This window comes from Ochotona princeps, chromosome 19 (assembly GCF_030435755.1).
Source record: "Ochotona princeps isolate mOchPri1 chromosome 19, mOchPri1.hap1, whole genome shotgun sequence".
NCBI classification, from domain to species: domain Eukaryota; kingdom Metazoa; phylum Chordata; class Mammalia; order Lagomorpha; family Ochotonidae; genus Ochotona; species Ochotona princeps.
This window is the reverse complement of record NC_080850.1, coordinates 20678567-20697591: the sequence shown is the minus strand read 5'-3', so window position 1 is coordinate 20697591 and position 19025 is coordinate 20678567. Positions and strand designations below refer to the sequence as shown.

At 40.9% G+C, this 19025-nt stretch overlaps 1 protein-coding gene across 2 annotated transcripts in view; it reads left to right on the top strand.

The window, feature by feature from the left end:
• Nucleotides 1-19025, top strand: part of GRIA1 (glutamate ionotropic receptor AMPA type subunit 1) — a 290651-nt gene that overhangs the window by 169435 nt on the left and 102191 nt on the right. For both annotated transcript variants that reach the window (XM_004587507.3, XM_004587506.3), the window contains exons 6-7: nucleotides 9010-9171; nucleotides 10953-11120. In XM_004587507.3, coding sequence (XP_004587564.2) covers nucleotides 9010-9171; nucleotides 10953-11120 — 330 coding nt within the window. The remainder of the gene's footprint in view (nucleotides 1-9009; nucleotides 9172-10952; nucleotides 11121-19025) is intronic.

Genomic DNA, 19025 nt, shown 5'->3' with positions numbered 1-19025 from the left:
TGTCACTAGAGTTTAAGTAAGTATAAAACAAGGATCAAATCTGATTTATTCTTTCCTACACCTTTTCCACTAGCAGGTGCATCACAATAGGGAGCATTCCTGAGTGAATCACTGACTCACTAGAAAACTACTTTTTACCTTCCCAGTTTCAGCTTTGTCAAGTATTTGGAATTTCATTCATTCCTTGGCAGAGCAATCAATAGGTGCCTACTGAATGCAAGATCTTATGATTATAAAACCTAACATTTCACCAAAAGATGGATTTGTTAATTCCTCCTTAGCCGACCCTGGATAGGAAAGTTTCAATGATAAAAAAGAAAATGCTGTTGGTTTTCAGTTCACTAGCAACTCCAACCATCAGTGCCTGAAAGGCTAAACTTGGAGTTGACCTCTGACAGTTTCTCTGAAGTGACTCTGGCCAGGTATCAGCCTTGTTTCCAACCAACTGGTGAGTGCAAGAGTAATATAAAGAGAATTTCTGAAAGACCAACCAACATTAAATTAGATATCATACATATAAGCCTTACATTACTAGTCCCTAACCTTCTGCCACCAAATGCCAGCATTTTATTCTAAATTACATACCTTAGATAAATTTATCTGTGAGACACTGACTTTTACAATGCTGTCATAGAATGGGTATCTGCATGAGAAGTAGCAGCTCTTGTGTTTGCAAATACACATGTCATACATGCCTGCCTCCATGGTTTCAAACGCAACTAGACAAATCAACACAAATGCCCTTTTGCTATAGGAGTTAAGTACAGCTACCATGTCTTACTGTCTTCACGCTAACCAAATAAACCTGTTCTATAATTAGGAACCATATAGGTTGAGAATATTTAAAATTCTGGTTGATTAAAGGGGATAACATAATAAAATGTGAAGACTTTGTTATGCAGAGACATGGCTATTTAAGGAAAATTAAGTCTTCAGTGGAGCAGTGTTTCACAGATTCACACACATCCATAATCATGCACATTATGCATGTGTGCACACACACACACACACACACACACCTGTGTGATCACAGAATTGCAGATCAAAGCTGGAAGAACCCTTAAGAAAAAAATCAACTGACTCAGACATTCTCAACTTTCTGGTTTGAAGCTTCATTTTCAAATGGCTTCTTAGGGAGGAACTTGAATATGTAAAACAGATCAAAGGTGCTGCTTTGGTGAATAAGATACGAATATATCTTCTATAGAAGCTCTTCCTCCTGCCCTTCTCTTAGTCCAGTATGACAATTTCTAAAATGCTTAAAATACAACAATGTAACTTGAAAGATCATTGATCTAGCCAACGTCCCTGTTTTGCAGATCCGTAAACAAATGCCTGTAGAGGTTGAATCAATCACCTAATGGTAAACAGCTCATGAGATTCAAAGACAGGAGAGAACATATGTAGTTATCCCTGAAATTCTCTATCTGCAACTTATTTACGCCTTGGTTCACAATATACTAAACAGAAAAGTTGATAAAAATGTCTCTTTGGTACAAGACATAAAATCTCAGGCCAAGAGAATATAGTACTAAATCGTGTGGGTTTTTTTTTTAATCATGAAAAGAACAAGCAAAGAATTTCTAGCCCTTCCTGCCTTCCTCCATGTACGTTAAACATACACCCTCCAGACATTTTGTGGGCCTAGGTGTCTGTCCAACTATCAACACACATTAAAGAAACTAAGGATAAATGTCCTAATGTTAGAGAAACCTGACCAATCCTTCATTACATAAAGATGAATGCAACTTAGTGGGACAACAGCTAATCACCTACCTACAAACTCTGGCACCTGGCTTTAGATTGGCTCAGCTCCCACCATTGAAGCCACATGGGGAGAGAACCAGCAGATGGACAGTCTTTCTCTATGTCTCTCTTTCTTTCTGTAAATCTTCTTTGTAATAAAATAAACCTCTAAAAATGTATATAACACATCACAATGTTTCTTAGGAGCACAGCAATAAATCAATCACATTGATTGAATTAATGCTCTGTGGGTTGAATGAGCAATAATCCAAAAGCCAAGCTCTAGAATCTTAATACTTGCTAGGCTAGGATAGGATATCTGTCATTAATCACCCACATTATGTTTGACAGAAGCTACTTTTATGAAATCTAGCCTCAGTTTTTCAAATTTTATTTTAATTCTAATTTGCAAATAAGAGTAATCCTAATAGTATCTGTTTCGTGGAATCATTAGGAAGATTAAACAAGATAACAAAAATAATTAGCAAGGTTCATTCTACGCAGAATGGTTGAATATGTTAAGCAGTGTAGTTATCTCCTAATTATTTCAGTCAAAATCTACTTCCCATGACATTTGACCACTTTTCATTTCTGGTCTTCAGAGCTTTAGAAAATAAACCATCCTTCTCTTCACCAACACAACATCTCAGAATCAAATACATTCTTCACATAGCCTCTTCTGTCATTTTTTAGCCTAATCATCCCACCTTTTTCAGCATCTCTAATGTAGCAAGACTTTTTAAACTACGCTTCACTGTATCTGTGCTCTCTATGTAGCTGTCATCTAAGATGTTATCTGACAGCTTGGGGAAACTTGGCAAGTTCAATGTGTACCATTCAGACTATGAAGTCTAGTTCTTTGATTTGTTCCAGTCTTAACCCTGCCAGAACACAAGGGTGTGCAGTGAATGAAGTGCTCTTTCCAGTGGGACAAGTACTTGTTTGAAAAGCATTCTTCATTAGCCTGTCCTGAACAGTGCTGGCTGCTCCTTCCTCCTTCGAATATCAGAGATGTCAGTTTAGGCAGTTAGTCAGTATGATGGGGGTTAAATGGCTTGTAGATGACCCCTTGACAGAATCTCAGAGAAAAGGAAATATAGCTTTGATTTTCATCCTTCAAAAGCCTGTGTTTGCTCTTACATAACTTCAGATTCTCTCAGACATTTTGCCTCATGCAGCCCCTGGTTTTGAAGTAGTTTTAGCAACATCCAGCCTTGTTTGACCCAATGGTGAGTGTGATGATAATAATAATAGCTAACATATTAAGTACTAACTGTGTGCCACACACCATTCTAGGTACTTAACTATGCTAATTCTACTAAACTTTTTATCAATCTTATGATGTAAGTGATATAACTGCATTTTGTAGACTAGAGAGCCAAACATTGGAGAAGTTAAATAGCCAGTAAGAACGTAAATAACTGGTTGTTTTGTTTCTAAGTACATGTGACAATTAACAGTCATAATGATGGCCCAGAGTCTCTTAGGGATCCTTAAAGCAATCTCCAAATCTTTATAGCAAGATGAAAACATGGCCAACGCAGTTATAGTGTAACCACCTCTTTAGGACATCATAATCATTTAAAATTCCTTTTCACTATAATCTTCTAAAAATTATAGCAGATGAATGACAGGCTGACTATATTAATGAGTTTACTTAATTGAGCATGTTCATTCCTAATCATTCTACTCAAAAAGCTAAGCAGCATTGTATTGTTTCCTACATTAGAAAAGTACGGAGGAGACACAAATTCCAATCCCAGCTAGTCCTCTAGCCAGCCATGAACTCTAAAGTCACTATCATCCTCTCTAAGCTTCCATTTTCCTACCTGTATGGGGGTGAAGAGTAGGTATCCAAAACTGTTTTTTAGATTCATTTACTAGAAAGGCAGAGTGACATAGAAAGATGGAGAAACAGAGTCTGCAAGAACAAGAGTAACAAGAGTGGGAGCAAGAGAAAGAATCTTCTGTCCATTGGTTCACTCCCCAAATGCTTGTTATAGCCAGAGCTAGGTCAGGCTGAAGCTAGGAGGAACTCCTTCCTGCTCTCCTACATGGCTGGCAGGGACTCAACTATTTTAGCCATAACCTACAGGCTTTCTGGGCACATCAGCAAGAAGCTGAATCTGAAGCAAAACCCTGCCCCCCAGTCAGTGTAACACAGTATGGTTGGACCACCATAACAGCCTTTGCTTCCTCAGGGAAGTATCCAATAGTCTCTGAACCATAGCATCTTGGCAGAAAATTGTGATGGATATTTATACAAATATGGATCCAGTGCCTACTGCACATACCTAGTTCTCTGGATTGTTTGCTAAATAAGAGCATATACAAAAACAATTTCACAGAATAGCTGGCTCAGAAGAAGAATTTGGAAAATGTTTAAAATAAATCCAGGGATGACTTTTAATTTTTTATTTTTCAGCAACAGTTATCTTATAATCTCAGAAGATTCTTTACGAATAAAGTTATGTAACACATATGAAATGACTGTTAACCATGGTTGTCATTTTTGTAATGACTGTGATCAATGTTTCTGAAAGTATGCCTCAGTAGGGCATATAACAGCTCCCAGATTCCTCGGTTTTAGCAGCATTCACTTTTCAGTCCATAACAAATTAGTTCTCTCTTCCCTATCCTGCCACTGCTTCTCTCCCTTTTACTTTCCCATGACTAATGATGCTTCTCAACCAAAGATGTACATCAGATTACATGATGTACATGTAATGTATCTCTTGGAAATATTAAAAAGTGTTACATTAGGGTATAAAATTAAAAATAAAAATACTTGCTCTTTCTAGTCTCAGAGCTCTTAACAGGCAGTATCGTAAACTTCACTTTTGTTTGATTATTCTTCTGACAGTTTCCTCCACACTTCTACATAAGTTTGTCTTCCATGCTTTATCAACTCAGCGCATCTGTAACTCCTCATTAGAAGGATGATGAAATGGCTCATATTACACCAATATTATTGCTTCAAACCTTGTAACATATGCTATTATTTGAGATTCTTTTGATGATTGTATTTATTATTTTATTAATAATATAATGTTAATATTTGACTCATCAGCATTGGAACTTAATCAAAATACAAATATCCAGTTTCCTCTCAGGGCTCCTGAATGACCTCTCATAGGGAGAGCTGTTTTACAAAAGCTCCCCAGTGTGTGTGGTTGATGTGACTCTCCATGTAAGGACCTCTACCCTGGGAGAGTCTGTACTGCCTCACTAAGTTTATTTGCACTTAAAGGAAAATGACAGAGCATCCATCTCATATCATCCATTCATTAGTCTCATGTTGGAGGGCCTAATGCCACAGACATGCAAAAGAAACAATCAGGAACACATGGACCTTAGTGATCCTAGGAGTTCATTCATCAAGAGAGTCAGTCGGCCAAGAGCTGGATGTGCTACCAGTGCTTTGGAGATCACAGCAGGTGTCTGGGTTTAGGATACTGGAATTCTCATGCTGAATTATATAAAAAACAGTGAAAAGCTTAAAATGCAAGTACCTTATAGATTAATTTCATTTTTCAATGATCTCAGTGTATAAAACAATAGAATCAGCATTTAAGAACATGTCGTAAAATAGGAAAAAGTACTCAAAAAGTGACCAAACTTCATAAAGTCTTTGATAGAATATAATTAGCAATGTAGCATCCTTACACAATATTATGTAATTAAGTGTGCAAATAAAGATACAGAAAAAAGCACTAATTATCAAATATTACCCCCCAGAGTTTTTTGTTAAACAAAATGGCAAAGAAAATTGGAAAACGGTTTAATTAGACCTTATTTAATGAGAGTGCACAAGGGAACTGAGTAGAATTTTCCAGCTAACTGGTGAGCAAAGAGTTAACATCTTTATATCCTATTCCTCATCAAGAGCACTTTTCTGTGTTGACAAAGTTAATTTTCTCACATTATGGAGAAATCAAGTCTAGTAATTGTGAGACTCATTTCCCAGTGATCAAGGACATTGTGTAGATCTAAGACTATCATTTCCAACATGAAACCTACACAGAAAGGAAAACATCAGATACTGGGTGAATGTAAACTGATCCCAAGTTAGTTTCAACTTTTGATTTGGAAATACTACACTATGAGCTTGTTTTTATCACTCTTTGTTCATTTTCAGGGTTGCCAGGGGAATTCAGATAGAGGGTCTCATCAATTTGCTTATGTATAAGTGAGCTTTGGCTCTACTACCTTTGCAGTTAGACATTCTGGTTATTGAGTTGGGCAGCATTTGTGTTTGAGAAACTCTTCCATTCCCTTTGGCCTCTGTTACATTTGAGATGGAAACAGGCAGCATAAAACTCCCAGGAACTTATTACAGATTTGCAAATGACAGAATTTGACTGCAAGAGATAATTTCCATTTCATTCTCTCAATAGTTATTTTATGAACAAGATGTTCTTTTTAAAAATTATGGAAATTTCTCAACTGTGTGCAAGCTGTTAACAACTGGTGGGATGGCTATGCTCTGAGCTGGTCTTACATTTCATACTACATATTGAGAAGAAGAACCTAACACTGTTAATAACAGGTTGCACAAATCAATTACCTTTGTGAAACTGTAAACTATGGTTACAAGATCATTTAATCTCAAAATAGTTCCAAACTCAATTTCCCTTTTCAATCTATTAAAATCTTACACTGGTACTTGCTGCCTGCTCGTCCTATTTCCTCCATCTAATTTGCGCTTCTGTTTGCGGAAAGTCTTTGTTTTTTATTCATTCATTCAAAACATGTGTTGGGCATCTACACTGTGTTAGGCATTGTTCTAGGTGCTAGGATTTAGGGTACCTCAATCAATAAGGCAGGACCTGACACTGCAGTGGGAGGGAAGAGCATCAGTGCTCTTACAGACAAAAGCCTCTGTCTCTAATAAAGACACATGCTCTGGAGACTCTCATGAGACAATTGCCTGGATAGAGTATTTGGGGTGATTCAACTGAGTTCTTCTAGAAGCAGATCTTAAAATAAGACTTTAATTACAATTGATGTTTTTGGATGCCAATTCTAGAAACATCAGGAAAGAAGGAAGCAAGGTACAGAAGGGAAAGAAGCACTTAGGGTGCACAATCGAGACCCCTGTGCTGCAGGTGGTTTAGGGATCTTGATTTCTTAGGGGATCTCTAGACAATGATGCAGAACTCCTAATGATTAGGTAACCAGGAAGAGGATTCTGGGACATTTATCTCTAGGTTCCTATCTATCATCAGCTAGAATCTGCTTCTGGTACTATGTACTTTCCAACATACTTGATTCACTCTGCATGTAGGTAACATAACAGGTGTTGGCCACTGTTATTCAACATAAAAGAGTAATGTATAAAGGGAAGTGAAAATGACCAGGGTAAAGACAGCGCTTTCTACAAAGCAAAAATTGGTTCTTTCAGGGTGTTAGACAAGACCTCACAGAAGAGATGGCATTTTAGCTGAGACCCAAAAAATGTTAACGATCCCACCAGGCAAAATGCACTCCTTGGCTAAGAGAATATCAAGAACCTAGATTGAGTGGATTAAGCTTTGTTTATAAAGTAGAAATACTTAGAACTCACAGAACTTTACAGGTATGTGTATGTGTGGCCGGAGGAGCAGGGCGATCTCTGAAACACAAAGTCCATTACTTCCAAGCAAAAAACCTAGTTGAAGTACACGAAAAAAATAAGAGACATGGACAGCGCCCTAGCAGCCTACGACAAAGCTGGAAGCAGCACTCACTCAGATCTCCTGGCTGCCAGTCAGGCTTTTGTCTATTTAACAGGTTTCTTCTGCTTACTCTTTCATTACTCTCATTGGGATTTGACAATTTCCCCAATTCACAGAGCTACCAACACAGTGGCTTTAGTATCCCTATTTAAATTCCTGCAGGGGGTACCTAATTATACCTGTAAAGAAAGCTGAGCTAACACAAGGCTCTGTGTGACCCAGCCTTGGGCTGCCAGTCCCACATTCCTCACCATTTCTCCCTTTCACTCATGCCAATCTCTTTACATCACTGGGACATGTCAACATCCTCCTTCTTCTACGTCTTTGCTCAGAGTGGTCTTCCCAGCTACCCTCACAGCTCACTCATAGGTCTTCTCTTCACTTAGGTCCATGTACCAACACTACCTTCTCAGGAAGGCTCATCCTGATCACAGCTTCCAAAGCAAGACATTTTTTCCCTCCCCAATCTGCTACCCTAGCTTACCTTTCTTTACAAAACTCCATGCTACCAAACTATACACAACTATTCTGTACAGTGCTGTGCCATAAGTTTCCTTGTTTATTTTTATCTTGCCGCTACAGGTATAACCCCCATCACAGAAGTAACTCATTTCATTAACTGTTAAAATAGCACACACTAGGTGGGCAAAACTGTTTGATGAATCATGAGTTAATGAGTGAGCAAATGAGACAACACAAGATCTTTACTCTGGTCAGTCTCTGCCACTGACTCATGGTATGCTTCTGGGCAAATGTCTCTTTATCAGTCAAATGGATGTATAATTTTTGCCTTACAAAGAAATAGAGTGAAATGAAGCCACAGAAATAAGAGTACATACATTATTAGATGTATTATATAAGATTTCCCATTAAGTCAAAGGCCTCTTGAGTTTGAATGAATGCACTGAAAGTGAAGGAAATCTCATTTTCAGTAAAGAGTCCTTTGTGAACACTGGAACTGATCAGGTCTCATTTGGTGGAGAAGATCCTATCTATTGTAAGGGAAAGAGAACAAGGAAAATGATAAAAACTTACATTAGAATCCACTCTCCCCCAGATTGCTGGTAACCCTGGGGAATTTTCAGGAGCTTGTCTTTAACAAACTTCATATTCCTCTTCTTTTAAAAAGGTGGAAGATGTGGACGGTGGGTTTCTTACAAGTTTCTATTTTATTCCACTTGTGTGGGATATCGTAATAATCCCAATCACCATTTGTTGAGCACTCAATTGTTACTCACTTGATACATCCTACCTTACCTTCTCACTCCTATCATCCAGACAAGAAAGCTACCAAGTAACCGTGAAAGGCACTGCATTTCGTGGTTTATGTGCCAGCACTTTCATTCAGGCTCTCTTAACCATTATGCTAACTTTGTGCACAGACTAAGGTGGTTACCAAGTTCAGAAGGAAGAGAGACACAGCTATACCCCTGCAAAGTGGGTTCTACCTTGGGGAACGGGATGGAGAGTCCTGTAATTCTGTAACATGAATATGTGGATTCTTTCAGGCAGTATGTTCTGACTTCTCCCCTATCTCCCTCCACAGGGCTTCATGGACATTGACTTAAACAAATTCAAGGAGAGCGGAGCAAATGTGACAGGCTTCCAGCTGGTGAATTACACAGACACCATTCCTGCCAAGATCATGCAGCAGTGGAAGAACAGCGACGCTCGCGACCACACCCGGGTGGACTGGAAGAGACCCAAGGTATGAGGATGGGCAGCAGGCAGTAAAGGAACAAGCAAAGCAAAGGAAAGCATATATTTGAAGATGACTGGGTGTAGGACAGGGGCAAGGGTCAGACAATCCAGAGGAACAATGATTCTAAGAAGATGCACATTATACTCTTCTATCCTGAAAACAAAAAATGCAGATATTAGCTGAGTTAGTACAAATACCTGGGCTTCTTCAATCTTCTTGTTAGTCTATGTGCATTTGCTATCTTATCATCTAACGTGGCTGCTTTAACTCCAGCCACAATCTTAGTAATTCATGCAACAGTAAGGTAAAAACAAGGGAATGTAAAGCACAAATGTTTCCGTTGAGAACCCTTTTCAGAAGTCAAACACAAATCTTCCACTTGAAAGCCACTGGGCACATCTTAGGAAACTAGCCCAGTTGGCTGCTTGAAAAGCTGGGAAACACTCTCTTCTTCCCATTCTGAACAGCTCAGGAAGATCCTCTTTTCTTTGTGGAGCCACTCTGAGCTGTGCAAAAAGGTAGTCCTTATTCTGAGCAGCCCCATATCCAGCTAAAAGTTAAGGGAACCTAACTAAGGAATATCCAGTAGTGCTCTGGCTCAGAGTCCAGTTCTCAATTATCATACAGATGATCTGTTTTTCATTTCACAGAAACACAGCTCAAAATCCAACAGCCAAAATCTTTTTCGGTTGCTATTTGAGAATGGTTTAGAGTAAAGATGGCAAGTAATTTTTCTTTCCCATATCAAATCAAATAACTTGGCAGTAGCCATGTGGAACACTGTGTGGAGAAGGATTCTGAGACCAGCTTTATTATCTGGGACAGGGAATCCTTGGAAGAATTGCTCTTGACACTCAGTCGATATCATTTTAACTTTTAACTGTTCTGAGGTGCTTCTTCTCCTACCACTTTTCAAATGGATTTAATTCTTTGGGAATGCAGATTTATTTCAATATCAGCCTAAGCAAACAAACTCACAAGTATGCTTTAAAGCAATGAGTCAATCACACAGAAGCTAATTACTTAATCTGTAAAAACTCCACTCAATTTATAAATGTGGTATAATTTTAAAAAGCAATTGAGAAAAAATATTTATCCCTTTGCCTTCTATTGTGAACTTAACAGAGTATCAAACAACACAACAGATAAAGGAATTAAGTTAGGGTAGAAGACAGACAGGAACTCAAAGACCATATACATTCTCCTGGACTTGCTGTTTTCTTGATCCTCTACATCTTAGCCCCCATTTTGTTCCTGAGGGGCAAACACCGAGAATTATTATTCAGAAACATGAAAATAAATTTACCAGATATAAGCCTATAACCTTGGATGATCCATGAGTAAAATAGTCAAGAGCTCACTCTTCCTTGAATTTATTTCTTTTCACTATTATACTAGAGGGCATAGTAAACAGTTCCTCTTAGCCTCTTGTTGATGATAATAATACGGAGAAACCAACTGGTTTCCCTTGTGTTTGGCCTGTGACTATTGTATTCAATTCATGTGTCTTCTCCAATTGAACCAATGTTTTAAGAATTCCATGATTATATACAAAAATCTACAATCATCATTTCAGTTTCAAAAGTCATACCTGGCCATACTGATCTCTCCAATTCATGAGGACAGCATTGGCCAGCATGGTAAAGCAGCCCTGTGGGAAGGGGCAAGTACTCCTTCCCTCATTCACCACTGCCCCAATTGTACCTTGCCTTTGGCCTTCTGAGACATATCCCCAAATATAGTGCCTGTCAGCACCCTCTAATGCCTGTCTCCATTCCTCCCACCAGTACACCTCTGCGCTTACCTATGATGGGGTGAAGGTGATGGCTGAGGCTTTCCAGAGCCTGCGGAGGCAGAGAATTGACATATCCCGCCGGGGCAATGCTGGCGATTGTTTGGCTAATCCAGCTGTGCCCTGGGGTCAGGGCATTGACATCCAGAGAGCTTTGCAACAGGTAAGGCTGGCAATGACTGCCCCTTCTCATGGGAGCATGAGACTTGAGCATCAAATTCAGGCAGAACACCCTTACTTAAAAAAAGAACATGCCTGAAGTTTGAAAAAAACGTGGCAGTGTGCTTGTGCCTCTTGGCAAGTGTGGAAGCATGTGTGAAAATTCTAAATATATGGAATAGTCCTTACTTGTAGCATAAAAGTTACATTTTATGCTTCTGGTTGAAGCTGGAAGGGAATGGTGACACAGGATGGTGTCATCCATCTTCAGGAGATGCCCCCTCCCGCCCTGCCCTGTTTTTCTGGATTTCGTCACTGTGTTTGCTATGTGTGCACAGTTCATGAGGGTTTCTGGTGAGTGAGGACCCTGAAAATGTTTCTCAGTATGTCATTTTTTAAAATTTAACTTGATTTAATGTTTATCATTATTTCCATGATATGGTTTTGTAGGTTTAGGGATTTCCCTCCTCCACTTCCCTTTTCTCCATCCTTATTCTCCCTTCCCCACCTTTTTTTTTTTATTACACTCATCTAGTCCTTCAGTATCAGTCACAAGTCCAACATTCTGTTATTTAAATGTATCATGGCATGGTAGCAATACTAGAAAGTCTAGTATCCTGTTGTCAATGTATATTTAACAGTTTCATTGGGAGCCCTGCTTTTATTAGGGAGTAAAGATGTATAATACAGTGTAACTTCACCTCTTGGGATGCCAGCCTCCACCATATAGTTCATCTGTGAGAATAAATTTATATGCATGCTTACCTAGGCTTACCTATTTTTTTGTTTTCCATGAACGGTGCCATATATTACAGCATATGATATTTTTCTTTTGGTAATTGGCTTATTTCACTGAGCATAATGGTATCTAGTTGGGACCATTTTGTTGCAAATGGTAGAATTTCATTCTTTTTAATGGCTGAGTAATGATCCTATTTCTTTGTTTCTCACCATTGTAATCACCAATTTCATTTGCTTAAAGACAGGGATATAAAACTATCACACCTACCTCAATCAATTAGCTATGCAAAAGATTTTGAGGCAGAATCCAAACACAACAGGACACATAAATATTGTTAGTTATATCCGCTGTGGAAGCAGGGTGAAACAGTGGTACCTGTGGTATGGATTTAAAAACCCTGGTCTAGTAGAGACTGCCCCGCCCCCACCCCGCTTATCACTTTTGAAACTCCTGGAAGTCTCTGGAATTCTCTAGAAGTAACTCACCCTCAGGCCAACTCTCAAGATGCAAACACATAGCACTACATGATGCCTTTAGTAGCTCCCAATAGAGAGCTTACGTTTCAAAGGTCCTGGAGTAAGAGGGCAATGCTTACCATGAATGAATGGCAAAGTATCAGGCACAGCAATGAGCCAACAACAGCAAGATGGCTTGTGCCAATGTCCCTCGGAACCTGTTCTCTGCAACCAAGGAAGTTGCTTTGGTAAGACTAGTTTTCTTGTAATACTACATTCAGCAGAAGGCAAATTTAGGCTCTCAGGGAAGGACAGAAGTGCTTCTGAATAAGGAAGAAACACAGAGAAAATTGCACAATTATTCCCATGTGTTCTCCAACCACACAAGCATGGCTGGAGCAATTTTCACAACCTGCAGAGACAAAGGAGCTACTTCACCAGCTGTTTCACAGCCTTGCTATGAAGGAAAATAGGGAGACCTATCTTTGGGAATGAAACCTGGCTGGAGTCTGCTCCCCATGGGAGGGATGTACTTAAGGAAGACCACTGGTAGCTGTTTCTACCCTCCTGGCCTCTCTTTACATGGACCCCCAAATCACTAGGCAGCAAAAACAGACACAGGGTTGCCAAAGGGGTATTCCATGCCCCGACTCCCTCACCCCCAGCCTATTTCAAATGCTCTTCTAGATGCCACAATCAAGAAAAACTGTGTTTTCAATGTGAGACTGGTTTCAGAAAGTTCCAGGGACCTGATCTCTGCTCACAACCCTTCCAACTCCCTTCCAACTTCCATCTTAATGACGTTAAATCAAGAATGCTCTAATCCCACCAATACAAGGAAGAAGCCTGGGAGACAACATGGTAATAGAGAGGGCTCCGAACTGAAAGGTGAGAGACCCCAGGCTCCTGAACTTTTGGGTGATCTTGCAGTATTCGTTTAGTTTGCCTACATACTAGCTTGCCTTTCATGATCTATGCAGAGGAGGAAGTTGGGGAGACGACTCCCCAGTTCAGCTAGCTGTAAGATCTCAAAGAGTTTGGTTTTTCTGTTCTGTGGTCTAATACATATCCTTCTGGTTGTAATGTACACTCATACTTCCACTCTATTCTTGTCCTCCTTTATTTCTTCTTGGCATCAAGACATGCATGTACCCAACTTCCATGAGCTGTCCGCTGAAAGCCTACTGTATGCCCTGGTCTGGGGACCATGAACAGGAGGCAAGGCCTTCCCTCAGAGAACTCGCTTCAGTCTCTATAGAAAAAATAAAGCTCACAAAGGCATAGCTAAATAACAAACCAGATCCAGCTGTCTGAATCTTTGCTAAGCACCCAGCATCCAAATGGTTCACTGCTGAAAGGGATCTCAGAGAGGACTGACTCCATTTTCCCTCACTTACAGATGAAACAGTGAATTCAGAGCAGGCAGTGACTCCTTCAGGGTCATACAGCAGCTTTACAGCAGAAGCTGGACCACACCCCACACAGGACTCTCCCCTTTTCCCCAGGCTAGACTTACCCTGTGCTCTGGGGCCTTCCATGCATAGTCACATCACGGTCCAGCCATTTAGCTTCTAGATCAAATGAGCAAACAAGCCAGATCTGCCATTCAAACAGATTATTTTCAAATCTTTGCTAAATAACAAGAATCAAAAGAGTTTATTGCTGAAGGAGCCTCAACGATAACTGACTCCCATTTCCCTTCTAGAAATAGCACGTCATCCAAAAGTAACAGTGCCTACCAGGGGTGGGCTCAATCCCAGTGATAGTCAATTCTTGGAGGCCAGGTCTTGGGGGCTCAGGTGTCTGCTGCCCTGGCACCTGGGTCTTGGGTCACACCTGATGTTTGTGAGTTATGCCTGGAAACCCAACACAGTCTATGGAAAGAGCTCCTACCTTGAGGAGTCAAATTCTAGAAGCTTTCATAATAATAACTATGATGCACCCAGGCCTTACCATGTACAAGATTCCAGACATGTACCTATATTAACTCATTCATCTTTACTATTCTGATGTCACTAGTTCTATTAAATATGCTACAGAGACAAACTGAGCTTCAAGGAAACTAAAAACTTCTGAAAATTGTACAACTAACTAGTTGCAAAACAGCCCCCCATCCCCAATCCTTATTTGATTGACACCTTACCCTGTTGCACATACTGAATCACTTTGAGGTCTCAAAGGCCCAGTCCTGCAGGGCATGTACAAGAGCTACAGTCTGGGCTCCAGTAGCACAAAACCCTGGATGATACCTCTGCACCCCACCAACCTCAGCCCTCTATAATTTCCTTAGCAGCAGAGGGAAGATAATCACCCTGCCTTCCTTCCCCCTGCCTGCCATCCAGGGAGCTGTTCAGAATATTAATGAGCCTACATCGTGAAAGCTCTCAGCACTCCAGAAAGGAGGCAGCACCAGGGTGCCCATATGTCGACTTCTGTGGGCAGAGAAGACCCAGCTCCTTAGGTCGGGTCATTAACGTTGCTAAGGTCATAGTCCCTTTGAGGATACAACTTCATTTTCTCTGAGCCATTTTTTCCCACAAAGACATACATACACATTTATAGATTTGTGCATGACCAGGAGCTGGAAGAACCATAGGCATTCTTTGAAGCACATCCCAGTACCTCAGGTTTAGAAGACCTGCTTTAAATAGAGACTGTCCCTCTTACTCTTTCCTTTTGCCACATGCCAAACAATAACCAACCCTGCAAAAATGAAGATAAGCCCACATGTCACAGAAATATAAGACAGGATCCCTGCCTCTCAGGACTCCAGATCCACTTTAGGAGAAAAGACCAGATCATGAGAAATAGTGACTAGAGAAATGAGATGAAGCGCTAAATTGCCTAGGTGAGCTCTTGGTGCTTCTGACAGTCAGAGCAAAAAGTGGGCATCAGCAAGGTCTCCGTAGGAGTGTAACTGAACCTTTTAGTAGTGGCCACAGAACTTATTGAAATGGGACACCTTAGCATGAAAGGGAGAAATAAATAGTAATGCTTATAAGTGAAAGGAAAAGATTTTATCAGTTATTCCAGAACAGGAGCTTAAACTGTCCCAAGAAAACACAGATCGATGTTCACACAAATCTTAAAAAAAGGGTAAATATTGGTCCAGAGCAATGGTCTCGTGGCTAAGTCCTCATCTTGCATGCACCAGGATCCTATAGGTGCGTTGGTTCACATCCCGGCTGCTTTGCTTCCCATCCAACTCCCTGCTTGTGGTCGGGAGAGTAGTGGAGGATGGTTCAAGGCCTTGGGACCCTGTACCCATGTGGGAGACCCAGGGGAGGCTCCTGGCTTCAGATTGGCTCAGTTCTGGCTCAGCTCCAACCATTGCGGCCACTTGGTGAGTGAGCCAGCAGACAAGGGCTCTTTCTCTGTGTCTCTTCTTCTCTATGTGAATCTCACTTTCAAATGAAAATAGATAAATAATAAAAAAACATTTAGAAAGGGGTGAATTTGAACAGTTGAGTTTACATTTGTAAGTGTGAATATCAATAACAGCAGATTATAGTGAAGGTGCAGGTGAGGGCTTGTGGGCATCACACTGGGTTGTTAGGGAATTAAGAGGAGAACAGCAAGGATCTACTGTGGCCTGAAGAAGTCTTTTCTAGGGATCTGGTCTGGTATGTTACTTTTCTGTACCTGGATTTATTTATCTGTTACATGGACATAATCCTCACAGTGCTGCCTATTCTGTGGGCTTATCACAAAGCTCAGAGTTTTAACTCATAAAGTTTTTAAACCCCCTCATGGCAACTGCATGAGATACTTAGAGCCAAGATGACTTTTCCTATATTTCAGGTAGAAATGTGGAAGCTCAGAAAGTCCCCAAGACTCACTCTCGCCAGAATAAGTGGGCTGTGGTTCAACAGGGTCTCACCGATAGGCGTCATAATGAGTGAACTTCTAGTAAAAGGGTCCATGATGAATGATCCCCCAGTGGCATTGGGAAGAGGGACCAGAGATGATGACTGACAATGATTCTTTATTTTTTAATCAAACTTAAGTCAGATCCCACAATCTCCTCCTAGGCCTATCTTTGCACTTCCTTCTAAAACTCAGTTTTAGCAAAGAATCCTGCTGACATAGCAAGAACAGGACTCCCACAACCAGGTTCATCATTATCCACGATCCCATGGATGATGGCTGCTCAGCCTGGGCTGTCTTCACCAGGAATCCTAATAGAATGCTTAAGTCAGAATCCTCCCTGGCCCTTGATATTTCCTTAGTAAATTCTCCATCCTCTGATCTTTGCCTTATTCTTTGTCTACAAATCTCCAGTGTCTATGCTATATTCAGAGCAGAGCCCAATCTTGGTCCCTTACTGACATGCCCTATTAAAGTTGTACCTATATGTCCTTAGTTTGTACCTAAGTTTCCCTTAGCATGCATTTACGAGAATAACTCAATATTTTAATTTTGTAACACAGTTTATGCAGAAGAGCCATTAACCAGCACTTTGCCAGCAACAGGAAGGAAAACACGTGCTTCAGTGTCACTAAGAGCTAACTCAAAAACTGGCATGCACTACTGTCTACGGGAAACCCAAGGTTAATTCTCAGATCAGAGCAAGTTGGCAGGTGCCAGAATGGCAACAGGCCTTCTGGTAACAGGAACGAAGGAGACCACCCAGGCTCTATCAGTCTGACTTCAGCCACCCTGAGATGGGGGAGAATGGGATTGAGTGCCCAAAGCTCAGATCTGTCAGTTGGGTGGGGACATTTGTTTGAAGATTCACACAGAACAGGTGTATCTGCAGTTCCATCCTCTGATTCTATTATCTAACTTCAAGGATAAATGGTGTGGGGCTAAGCCGGTCTTTCTCTTGGCCAGCACAGAAGAGTGGTTGAGATATGAATCAGTAAATGGAAGACATCTCTCTCTCTCTCTCTCTCTCTCTCTCTGCCCGCCTTCCTCTTTCACCCTCCCCCTCCCTCTTTCTCTCTGCCATTCATGTAGTAGAAAATTAATACATTTATACAAAATTAGCATCCATTAACCTTAGCAGCCCTATTTTGAACCTTTACCCATGGAAAAGATTTAAATGTGGGCAAGAGATGACCAAATTGAGAATGTGAAGATAGTCATGGACAGAAATTACTCCTTTCAATATTTTTGCGCAAGATTTGTATTTTGCTTTCTCTCTGAAAAGTCCAGACAGCCTAAACTTCCCCAAAGCTAGAGAGCTAAGGATTTCTCCAGATTTCATTGAAGGAAGAGAAGGATTTCTTGTATCATTTGCTCAGTGCTCTGGGCCTGTCATGGCCTCCCCACTGAGATTTCAAACCAGAAGGTGATGAGAAGGTCAGACTCAGAAGAGGGAATAACAAATACACACACACACACACACAGAGAGAGAGAGAGAGAGAGAGAGAGAGAGAATCCTTCTCTTTCCCAAATACACATAAACCAGCAATTCTGATACCTTCTAAACACACACACACACACACACACACACACACACAACATTTAAAAAGATAGGTTTCCTTTTAAGCTATTTGAAGTAGGGGAAAGAATTAATTCTGGACCATATGGTGGGGTTGCACTGAGAATATGTAAAGGTTTAGCTCACTGACCTTAGGAATGGATCTGGTGACATTAAAGAATGTGGCTTCTTGGGGCCAGTGGTATGGCATATCAGGCACTACCTGCAATACCAGCATCTCTTATGGGCACCTGTTCATGTCCCAGCTGTTTCATTTTCAATTTCTAGCTCTTTACTAATGGCCTAGGAAAGGAAGTGGAAGATGACCCAAGTATTTGGGTCCTGACACACACATGAGAAGCTTGGATAAAGCTCCTTGCTCCTGGCTTCAGCTTGGTCCAGCCATCCGGGGAGTCAATTAGAGGATGAAAGATATCACTCTCCGACTCTCTCACTCACTATCTCCTTGACTCACCCTCTCTCTGTAATTGACACTCCAATAAAAAAATATTTTTTAATGTGATTTCTGGCATTAGTTTTTTTTTAAGATGTATTTATTTCCACTACAATGTCAGATACACAGAGAGGAGGAGAGACAGAGAGGAAGATCTTCCGTCCGATGATCCACTCCCCAAGTGAGCCACAATGGCCGGTGCTGCACCGATCCGAAGCAGGGAACAAGGAACCTCTTCCAGGTCTCCCACATGGGTGCAGGATCCCAAAGATTTGGGCCGTCCTCGACTGCTTTCCCAGGTCACAAGCAGGAAGCTGGATGGGAAGTGGAGCCGCTGGGACTAGAACCAGCGCCCATATGGGATCCCAGAGCGTTCAAGGCGAGGACTCCAGCCACTAGGCCACTCCACAGGGCCCTCTGGCATTAGTTTTCAACTTTTACTTACAAGAAAGAGAGAAACAGTTCCTATCCACTCATTCACACCTTATATGCCCAACACAGCCAGGAGCTGAAGATTAGAGCAGCCTTGGAATGCAACCCAAATGTCACACATGAATGTAATGGACTCAACTACTTGGGTCTCCACCCTACTTGAGTCTACACTGGTATAAATCAGGAACCAAAACCAGGAGGTGAGCCCACCTACTCCAAAGTAGGATGCAGGAATATTAACCACTAGACTAAATACCCACCCCCCTAGGAATGTAATTTGTTTTATATGAGATAAAACCATCCTCAATTTCTGATGGACTTCAGTGAGATTCATCATCTATGAAACAGAAGGCTCGCCACAAAATTCCTGAATTCCCATGGTGGGCAAAAGACCTTAAATA